The sequence below is a fragment of the Metopolophium dirhodum genome, chromosome 8, assembly GCF_019925205.1.
Source record: "Metopolophium dirhodum isolate CAU chromosome 8, ASM1992520v1, whole genome shotgun sequence".
In the NCBI taxonomy this organism is placed as follows: Eukaryota; Metazoa; Arthropoda; class Insecta; order Hemiptera; family Aphididae; genus Metopolophium; species Metopolophium dirhodum.
In genome coordinates this window covers 2484762-2496794 of record NC_083567.1, presented here as the reverse complement: position 1 = coordinate 2496794, position 12033 = coordinate 2484762, and the positions used below count along the sequence as shown (strand labels likewise).

Sequence of the window (12033 nt, the reverse complement as noted above, 5' to 3'; positions counted from 1 at the left end):
AATATGCACGCTCATTTGAACGTGATGTAACTAAATATATTATTTTTAAATAACCATTCATCTAATTTTTGTTACGAAGGATTCTTTAACTAGGTATTGGCGGTATTGTTAAATTAAAAAGTGAAAATAATTAACTCATAACTTGACTTGAACTTTTTAACTAGTTAAAGCACATTTTTGCTGTAATATTATAATATATTCACAACCGCAGCAGCCCTGCAGGCTTTATTGTTTAGTGTAGGAAGAAATATAAAATGTGATCTTGAGAAATATATAAAATATCAATAAATCACTATGTTACGTATTAGGCCCATTAGCAACAACGCTTGTAAAAAATCCAAGTGAATGCCTAATAAAAGATAATCTTTAAGGTATTAAAAATAACTTATTACAGATAAGTTGATTGTTGATAGTCTGTGTGCTGAGCACCTGTTTTAGATGTTTTTGTTTACTTATACGTTATAATAGCTTAAGGGTGCCTGGTGACTACTGGCTAGTACCTATTGTATTTACTATATAGTACAACTACTATACAAGGTGGCGATTGTCATCGTCTCCCAACATCCATTTCATTTCTAACAACTATTTATGAGTTTATGACGTATTTTGTTTTTTTTTTATTTCCATTTATTATTTGCGATAATCCAACAAGTAAGATAACATCTAAATATCCCCACGAGACGCGTATTCAGTCATACAGATAATAGACTTATAGTAAGTATGACTATACTCACTCGGCTTATCTAAAATCTATGCTCTTAACTAATAACTCATGACTCAAGTCATCACTTAAAAACTAAAATCGGGAATAGTTTACTGTTTACAATTGTAGCACCCAGCTACATTAAAATATAGTTAACGTTTTGGAGTTTATATTATGCAATTAAATTTGTGCAGTTGCAAATAATCCTCATTATTATTATCAAAATAACAAAAATTAATAATAATCATAATTATTATGATGATGTATATTTTATCATTGCCGTTCTATAATGTATACTACAGCTGCTATGTGACAAGAGTATAATAAACATTAATAATAATTAATATGTGGTAATTTGTAGGGAACGAGTGAATGACGGTTACACACCGTATAGTCACTATAGTCAGGGCTTAAACCATTATAGCCCGATGATTACACCATACACCGATAATTCCGTCGGCGGCGGTACGCGAGCCGTCATGGACGAAACGGCGACGGGAGCGCGGGCGTCGGTTTGTTCTTCCATGCGCGTCGTTTTGCGCACTCGCGAGCGGTCGTCGAGCAGGAGCAGCACCGACCGGACGGATGCGCGCGCGGTACCGCCGCATACTTTCGTTGTCTTGTCCCATTTCTATAATCACAAACAAAAATGGCGTCTGCTCTGTCTCGTTCGGATGCGATTCGCGAGTGTTGACGTTTTCGCGTTGGATTAGCGTGTCGACCGATTGAAACGACGACCGCGGCACTCACGGGCGTCGCTGTACACCAATTCCCGTGATACCATTCAATCGGATCGCATACAACACAATATTTTGTCGTCTGCATCACACACACACACAAAAGGTAAGTTTTTTACGTTTTCCGATTTTTATTTATCCCAGTTTGTTTACGCCTGTTTTGGTCGTCTAAGTAAGGCCCGCGTTTCCCCCCCAAACACCAGATGTGACGATAATGACGACGACGACCACAACAACAACAACAACCACAACCACAACAACAACAACAACGACGACGACAACGATGATTAACAACAATTTCGTAGTGTTAAGGTTTAAATAACAATACGATGTCGACATGTCGTATCCGCTTCGAGCCCCCGACGGTTAAAATACTTTTTTGGCGCCGATAGATTATCGTCGAATCCGTTAATTACGTATCATGCGTGCGTGTGCGTGCGTGCTTGCGTGTGCGTGCCCTCTATTTACCTACGGCTGGAAATTGGAATTAAACCGTCGCGCGCTCGCGCGTGTGTGCGGGAACAATCGTTATCAGAAATACGCACTACCTATAATAAAAATAACTTAAAGGTCAAATTATGTCGATTTTACTACGACCCTTCTCATAAAAAATGAAAAAAAAAAAAAAAAAACGTTTTCCACCTCTAACGAGTTACCTCGACGGCACACACATCGATATGATATTACGATAACAGTGATAATCATCGCCTATAATTTGTTATGTCGTTTGTTTTAGTTTTGAAAACCGATCGATAAATCTATTTTATACATTGGTTTGTCTCGCAGCATCGACAACGATAATCCGACATCCAAAATTCTTCTGACTTCACCATCGTTATCAGCATAATATACCTCCTAACTAAACGAGCTGAGAAAAAAAAATTGCTAAAACAGGGTGTCCGGTAAAATATAAAATGAATGAATGATTGCATTCGACAAAGAACGTTAAAAACGGTTTTTCACAATGGTTTTCGTGCGCCCAAAGCATTATTGTCTTCGTCGCGTTTTCGCTATTGTTTCGCGTTTTCCCACAACAACACACATTTCCCTCTGCTAGTTTTCCCATAGTCGGGCGGTAGACTTGGTGGTCGTTATCATCATTATTTTTGGTCGTAGGTACAGAATTAAACCATTACTATTTTGCGTTATCGATATCTTTGAAAATAGAACACGTTCACGAGTTCGTTTAACCCGCAGTCTGAAGATCGTTGTTGTGGTTTTTCTTTTTAACTATAATGATATTAATAATAATTGGTGCAGAGACAGACGCTATTTCGGTTCGTAAAATCTCATTGCTTGATAATAACGAATCGATTTATATGTGCACATTAAAAAATTAACGATACGATATGTACCTATATAGTTGGCACACTAGCTGCCAGTCACGATTAATAAATAATGTGTGGTGGTGTTTTATCATAACAAGTATTTAAATTACTTGTTATATTATTATTATTTAGGTAGCCGTAATATTATTAATAATATGTACCTTGATAATTATAATTAGTTCTCAAAACATTTAACATAATTATTATAGTGATAACAGGAGTGAAACCTTCGAATGGTACCACGTTATCTTTATAGTTTGTTTTATCGGAACCATACGGCGCGAGGTGTACGTAAGATGGATGATAATAATATTAGTCTATGAATATTGTTGCTATACTGTCTCTGGTTTTTCGTTTCCCGTCGTATCTAAGGTCATTAGACATTAGAATATATTTTATAGTGACAGCTAGAGTTGTTTCTTTTCGACTACACTGATTTTAATTATCAATAATTTCTCGTTGATTTTAAGTTAAGAAACAACACGGTTTTACAATTTTGACTCATAGATTCTACAATCATTTTCACACGTCGTCATACCTTATAAAATTATTAAATCGTTTGTTTGTGGAATATATCCTATAACCTGTTTTGTATTGTAAGAAGATCTGCAAATTTCATAATAAACAGAAGTTCGTTCTACGATTAATGTAAGTGTTATTCATGTGTAATAAATACAAATTTGCAAACATAGTTGGTATAGTTTCAATAAGGTCATGCAATGTTCCATTGATATAATAAAAATGATATCCATAGGTTTGCTTCATATTGATTATGATTTATTAGGTATGTTATATTCAACTATTTAATCTTGTTTAAATTAAATTAAAACAATTTAAGTTTCAATTCTGAATACACTTAATTAGTAATACTACCTACGCGTTTATTTTATGATTTGTTCACGTAGATAATATTTATGTTTATAATTATTATCAATAAGTTTAACTTGCGATGAAAAAAAAATTCCCACTTATTTATTAATCATGGATTTAAATCAATCAATTTTTTAGGAATAGTTATGAAGTAAACCTAAAATTGTTATAAATGTATTTATTATTATTATAGTGCTTATTTTTTTTATAAATTGTCATTGTGGTGTACGAGCACAACACATTAATCTGATTAAATGGTTTGCTGTCAAAATAGTTTTATTTGAAAATATTTCGATAAAATATCTTTTAATGGAACAAATTGTATTAATTTATTTTGTACGTCAATCGTTAAATAACATAATAATATATAGACAAATAATAATAAAATGGTTTTTACGAATTGAACGATTCTTGTTTGCCCTCGAAAAGCAATTTTAGAAATAATAGATAACATGCAAATGAAAATCACTATTAGGTCTTCGTAAATAATTATACGCGCTCAACCAAAACATTCATTTCCTATTGATGTCTGTTATTGCTACTTTTATTTGTACCTTAACTTCCTCCTTTCTTTATTTTGTTCATTCAAATAAAATGGAAAAAAAATCATAAAATGAAATAATAATTAAACATTCCTGTTATAAACAAATAACAACACAATTTTGATGAACCATTCATGTTTTCGTATAATCTATTGCTTACTTAATAAATTAAATATTTTTACCGTCTATTTTTTTTTTTTTATCACTATTAATAATGTACAGACAGAATGTATTTATTAGAGGTACGTTTCACTACTTATGAGGAGTTAATGTCCTCATTAAGTTGGCAGGGTTTAATAATTCTGTGGTACTCTTAAAATCATAATACGAAATCGAGTATCTCTTCGCTTCACGTGACTTATCACTCGTCAGAATTATTTTATGATGTTGATAAATATTAAATAATAACACAATCGTGTTTCGCGTGGTATTAACGTGTTTATGTAAATTAAAAGTTAAAACATATTATAGGTAGAGACGCCTGTAAGCCATGCACTCTAAATTCTTTCGTAACTTAAAGCAAAATAATAACAATTTGTTACTGATCTATCTCGAAAACACATTAATGATTTGCTTTGTTGATTGTTAATTAAATTTTCAAGTAAAATAAAATTGTTCGATGCGCATTTTCAGTCAAAATACTGTAATCCTGGAGGAAACGGAATGTCAAATGAATATAATATTAAATTGGTATATCATTATAACTCGAATTGTTTGAAAAAAACATTTGTCTTTGGTTCTCGTATAAAAATACAAATAAACAACTAAAACTATTCTTAACAATAATTAACATGACAACAGCAGCTATTTCGCAACATGTTCTCATTTGTTTTGTGTAATAATGTTGATAAAAACATAGTTGTTGAAATGTTGTACGTATATCTATTTGTGCTATCATTTTTATTTCGACTGTTGGTAGATTTTTTGTAACAAATGTTTGTACAGTTATGTAGAGGAATATATATTTTACGTTGGTCAAATTTCTATCTGTTGTGTGCTATCTTAAAATATCAAAATCCAACTAAGCCACGATTATAAAATTACAAATTCTATTTTTAATCAACTAGAAACAGCGTTTTTAGTTTATTATTTTTGATTCGAACGCGATAGAAAGATAACAATTAAAAACTACAGGTTTTTCGAATGTCTACACAAACTTTCAAAATGAAAATATTTCTCGAACAGAACTGGGAATCGTGTGGATAGATAAATATTTAATAATATTTAAATGTAGCTAGATTTTTGATTCTTGTTACGATCTTTATAAATGTTCAACCGGCGATAACTTGTTTTTGAAAGATGAAAAAAAAAACTTCTCTCAGTCAAGGTTGTATGTCTCGCGTAGGCGCTTTGATTTTGTTGTCGAATCGTTTTTCTGCGCATGTCGGTCGTGGCCCGTACTTTCAAAATTGCGGATCGTCCGAGCCGCCGCCGCCGCCGTTGTTTACATTTTGCCGGTCACCGTTGCTATTCGTCAATCGTAGTGTAATGCATACTTTAGTTTTCGTGTATCGGGTGACAACGAAGGGTATTGTGTAATGATAACGATAACATTATTATTATTATTATTATATTGCAAAACGTGTACATTTCGCAGAGACCATAATATTATTATTATTATGCCGAGAGAAGGGAATATTATTATTATTATTATAATAATACATAATGGCCGCGTCGTGTGGAAGGAGGTGGTAGAAAAAATTAATAAAAAAAAAAAAAAATCCTATTGACGAAAATTACGCAGTTAACGTTGTCTATCCATGCAGGCTAGATCAGACCCTGAGAACGACGACGGTTACGAGCATAGGAATTAGGAGCAACCTTGGTCGTGCCCGAAGCGTATTTTGTCGTTCTGAGCGTGTCCCCGGTCCCGCGCCGCCAGTGCGGTCGGAAGCTGCCGCTGCACCGTATTTTACGAGATACGTTCGTTCGGTCGCACCGCAGTGTGGCCAACCGTCGTCGGCATACCACGCAACGGCGGCGGCGCGGCTTTGGTTTTTATTTTTTTTTTCACGATCCATTGGCCGCGCACGAAAACACATCGGCTCAGCCGCTCCCCTCCCATCGTGACCCCTTCTGCATGCGACTAGCCCAGCGGCAGCAGCTGCTGCTGGCTCTCGACCATGTCTTGCGCGTGTTTATTTTTATATTATTATTTTATCATTATTATTATTATTATTATTATTACTATTATTATTGTAATGCGTTTGTGTACCCGCCGCCCGCGTGGTGTTGGTACCAACTACCAGTTCCAATTTTTATAAAATCAATAATCTCGGTTCATTATAATGTTTTATATCATAAATCATAATATTTCGTAGATATAATATTATATTAAATTATAATAATATGTTTATTTATTTAGTTAAAACATTTTCTTTAAAAGTTCATCGTTGGGTTGGCGGAGTGGTGGGGGGGAGGTGAAACGGGGTTGACATTGTTGGTGGCGGGAGTCTTGTAGGGTTGTCCGATTGGCCCCAAAAAAAAAATACGTAACGATATTCTGCGTTTCCCGGCCCCGACGACGACTTTCACGTCGCACGCAGCGGTCAAATGTCAACGACCCCGCCGTCGTCGTTGCCGAACGATTTTCTGCATTACTATTTTTTTTTCATCTTTGGATTGTTGTTTTCCGCCTTTTCGCGTAACAAAACTATAATAATGGTAGGAACAGTCCGCCGCGTAACGCACGTGACGGTCTCGGCTTTTCGGGTGGGGGGGGGGGGGGAGCGCATTGACTGATTTCCATCGGTTATTATCTTTTTCGGATGTCTCGGTAGCGAAAAAACGTAAATCTGTGCATAATAAACCTATCTAACTGTAACGGACGCAGAAGCGGCCGCGGCGTCGTCGCCGTCCTCGTCGGAGGGGAAAGTCCCGTTGCTTGCGCGTTTAAAGCGTAGCGAAAGGGAACTATAGAAAAGAAACACAAATTGAAACATCATCGCGCATTCACGCCATAATTATTGTATCCGTTGGCTACAGTGTGACCGCCGTATCGTCGGCGTAGGTCTTACATTCCGCCATCGTACATTTATCTGTATACATGGTACATTGTATGCGCTCTTACAACAAAAGTGGATATATAGGTGCTTGGGTACTTTCTAATTGCGCGCTCTGACACGAGGGCCGCGATCGCAAGTAACGGATACCGTTCATAACAACAACAGCAACAACAACAACAACAATAATAACAATAATATCATAACAACGATACACGATGTCTGTTCGGGAACTTTGATCTCGTGTTTCGGGGTGTATATTATAATAATTTATTTTTTCACGTCATACAAGCTACTGCTGTAGTATATAATAATATAATACTGTAAATTGCACACACACACGCCACCGCCACCCCAGGGTTATCGAGCCATGTCGTACCGTGCCTGCCGTCTACCGTACAATATTATTGTAAATTATACAGAGCGAGTGTGGCGCGCACGAGTTTGGCGTTTTCTCGCGCGCGTTGTGTACGCGTCCCGGATCAATTTTTATTGTCGCGCGGCGCGGCGGCGAACGGGCGACGGTAGTTGTGACGGCGGCGGCGGTGTCTCTGAAAAGGAGGTGGTTGTGGCGGCGGCGTTACTGTGGCGGTGGTGAAGGTGGTGGTGGTGGTGGAGCGGTGGGGGTTTGGTGGCGGCGACGGTGGCCGAGGGAGTGAAGATTGGCCGAACGGAATAGGTGAACCGGATCGGCGGCGATTGGCCGACACTAGAACGATGCCCTCTCGCGCACCGCACGGTCGTGCCACTGTATTTTTCGGCGTCGTTCGCGTTTTCGTTCGCCCGTCGTTGTGTTTTCGTTCGTCCCGCACCAAAACGCGAACATTATTCACCGCCCCACGAATATAATAAAGTCATTATAATATTGTTATTGTTTTTGTTCAACGAAAATCAACAAAAATTGCGCAAAAATCGTTTTAAATATATATTAATATTAACTATTAAGTACCTAATATTGATAGTTTAATGATAATACACATATTGTTACAAAATTGTTAGTGTTAAGTGAATAATCTCTAATAAAAACGCATCTGTGTTACTAGTGTAAGTTTGACAAATATCTTAATCTCTGTGGAATATTGGATATACCAGTCTGAAGGTAAATTATTATTTAATATTGTTATTTTTCTTCTCCTCTCTCAACTACAGTATTTAGATTTATTTCAAACATATCGTCACGTAGTCTGTTGCGGAATATTTTAATTTCGCATTATATAGTATTATATTACTTGAATACTTATGATTTCAAATTGCAAAAAAAAAAAAAAAACAATTGTCAATTACCAGATTTTGGTCAAGGAAATCGCCGACTGATTTTTTTCAAAAATCGTCCCGCCGTGGCTCGTGGTATATAATTTTTTCACATTCGGCAGTTTTCGTACCAACCGCAAGTATTCGTATTTTTTCCAGAACACTTGAGAAAAATATTTTATAAATATCGACCCCACGGATCGATTTTATTTTTTTACAAGCGAAGAAATTTCGCAGTGATGACGTCGTTTTATTGCGAATTTGCCGTAGAGACGCCGTTATGTTGGCACCACTGTGTTCGGACCTGATATTTTTGATAATGTCGAGCGCGCCAGTTAGTGCGCCTCAGATTAGTCGACGAGAAATTAGAATAATAATAATAATAATTTATTATTCAGCGAATTGCGACTTGCGAGTTTGTGATATTTTTGTATTTAATTTCATTGAATTTTGTATTATTATGGCATTTTTGATTTTATGTTCTGTCTGATTCCTGTACTTAGTGACTGAACCGTCGGGGGATAAAGCCACGCAAAGGGGAGGAACACATTATGAATATTAAACAAAAAATAAATATAAATTATGTTTAGTTCTTTTACTGGGCGCGATATAATTTTTAACTAATGTCAAAATATGTAGTAATTTTTTGAATTATTGTTACTTTAACAATATAATAACATAAAAATTATAACTTTTTAGTGTAATGATGTGAAACATATTTAATGATTGATTATGATCATATTATATTTGAACTCTCTCACTGAACTTAATAATATTTTAAATTATTAATAAAACTATACGTACCCACAAATCAGTAAAATACTAAAGTAGTAAAGTTTATTTGTTTGACTCCAAATACAATTGTTAATTAATGATGAGAAATATATTAAATGATTAATTGTGATCATAATTTTGAACTCTCTCACTGAACCTTTTATTATAAATGCCTAGGTAGATTGAATTTTGAATAATTTTTTAAACTAAATTTATGGACTATAAGTTCACAAATTAGTTAAAAATATCTTGAAAAATACAAAAGTTTATTTGTTTGACTCCAAATACAATTGTTAATTAATGATGAGAAATATATTAAATGATTAATTGTGATCATAATTTTGAACTCTCTCACTGAACCTTTAATATTATTATAAATGCCTAGGTAGATTTAATTTTGAATAATTTGTTACACTAAATTGATGGACTATAGGACCTAGAATAGTTATTATGCTCAGATTACTAATAAAACATTAAGTTCACAAATTAGTTAAAAATATTTTGAAAAATACAAAAGTTAATATTTGTCCGACTCTAAATACAATTGTTAATTAATGATGAGAACTATATTAAATGATTAATTGTGATCATAATTTTGAACTCTCTCACTGATTAGTTGAAGAAAACTTAATAATATCATCTGTATTTTTTTGTCTTTATGATACTTTTATTAAAATTTTGTATAATGTATGATGAGAAATGTATTAAGTGATTAATTATGAACATAATTTTGAACTCTCTCACTGAACCTTTAATATTATTATAAATGCCTAGGTAGATTTAATTTTGAATAATTTGTTACACTAAATTTATGGACTATAGGACCTAGAACAGTTATTATGCTCAGATTACTAATAAAACATTAAGTTCACAAATCAGTTAAAAATATTTTGAAAAATACAAAAGTTTATAAGTGTATGACTTCAAATAAAATTGTTAATTAATGATGAGAAATATATTAAATGATTAATTGTGATCATAATTTTGAACTCTCTCACTGAATGTTAATAGTAAACTTAATAGAATTTTTATTATTTATTTTTGACTTATTACAATTTTGTTTAATATCAAATGATGAGAAATGTATTACCTAAGTGATTAACAATGATCATATTTTTGAACTCTCTCACTGACCTTTAATGTTATAAATGCCTAGTTTAAATGTTGAAGAATTTATTGAATTATATTTATGGACCTAGAATAGTTATTATGGTCATATTAGTTAATAATAAAACATTAAGTTCACAAATCGGTTAAAAAATATCTTGAAAAATACAAAAGTTAATATTTGTCCCACTCTAAATACAATTGTTAATTAATGATGAGAACTATATTAAATGATTAATTGTGATCATAATTTTGAACTCTCTCACTGATTGGTCGAGGAAAACATAATAATATCATCTGTGTTTTTTTTGTATTTGTGATACTTTCATTAAAATTTTGTATAATGTATGATGAGAAATGTATTAAGTGATTAATTATGAACATAATTTTGAACTCTCTCACTGAACCTTTAATATTATTATAAATGCCTAGGTAGATTGAATTTTGAATAATTTGTTAAATTACATTTATGGACTATAGGATCTAGAGTAGTTATTATGCTCAGATTACTATTAAAACAATAAGTTCACAAATCAGTTAAAAGTATCTTGAAAAATACAAAAGTTTATAAGTGTATGACTCAAATAAAATTGTTAATTAATGATGAGAAATATATTAAATGATTAATTGTGATCATAATTTTGAACTCTCTCACTGAATATTCATAGTAAACTGTAATTTTTTTTTTATTGTGACATTTAAACTGTGTTTAATTTAAAATTATGAGAAATGTATTTAATGATAAATTGTGATCATAATGTTTTTGAACTCCCTCACTAAATACTCTTAGTTAACTTAATATCATTCTTTTTATGTCTTACTGTTATTTTTTAAATTGTGTGTAATGTCATAATGATGAGAATTTTATTTAATGATTGATTGTGATCATAATTTTGAACTCTCTCACTGAATGCTTAGCACTTTTTGTGGTATATATTTTAAATATTTTATTACAACATCTATGTCTATCTTGGCTGTTGTGATCAATAAAATAAGTATATTTGGATGAAGAGCCCAGATGATAACATGTTAAATGCTTACTTATTAGTAATCATATTTATAAGGTTTGATGCTATAATATACACCATTTCTTACAACCTTATTTAATTTTGTGTGTAATATTAAATAATAGAAAAAAAAAAATATAAATCTTAATATAAGTAGATACTACTTTGGAGATACTTTCTAAATTATGTTGTAATTTTAATTTTGATTTATTTCTTTAATTGGTAAATTATTGAACAATTTAAAAGTTAAATAAAACATTAACAATATATTACTACTACATATTGATGATAAAATTAACAATTTACTCTTTCCAGTAACATTATACTGTTGTCAACCACTGTGTTTAAACAGATGCCTATTTTCATACTGTTTATTAAATCATTCTGTTTAGTATTATACTGTAAACACCTGTGGTAGTAGTTAACCAAGAGCATATTTGTTAATTTTATTTTATTTTTTAATGTTTCAGACTTGGTATATGCATCAATTTGCCAAAGAATAAACAGTTGTAAGCCTAATGGTTATAATATGTGTATCTGATATAAATGATTCAAGCGCTGTACAAAAAGAGGTAAGTTAAATTATTAAATTTATTTACTAAATTGTGAAATTATTTAGTAATGTTTATTATAACTGCATATTTTTGTAATTACAATTTTTAATGATTTACATATTATAATAAGTACCTTTTTGATTAACAAAGTTACCAAC

The 12033-nt window shown here is 32.6% G+C and overlaps 1 protein-coding gene across 7 annotated transcripts in view; it reads left to right on the top strand.

Annotated features, from left to right (window-relative positions):
• The first annotated feature begins 1271 nt into the window (after positions 1-1271).
• The window catches only part of LOC132950291 (protein Gawky), a 33949-nt gene continuing 23187 nt past the window's right edge, over positions 1272-12033 (top strand). For 2 of the 7 annotated variants that reach the window (XM_061021671.1, XM_061021672.1), the window contains exons 1-2: positions 1273-1546; positions 11792-11893. In XM_061021671.1, coding sequence (XP_060877654.1) covers positions 11840-11893 — 54 coding nt within the window. In that variant the 5' untranslated portion in view covers positions 1273-1546; positions 11792-11839. Of the gene's footprint in view, positions 1547-7806; positions 8282-11791; positions 11894-12033 lie in introns of those variants that run through there. The other 5 variants (XM_061021673.1, XM_061021675.1, XM_061021669.1 and 2 more) reach the window with 4 other exon arrangements.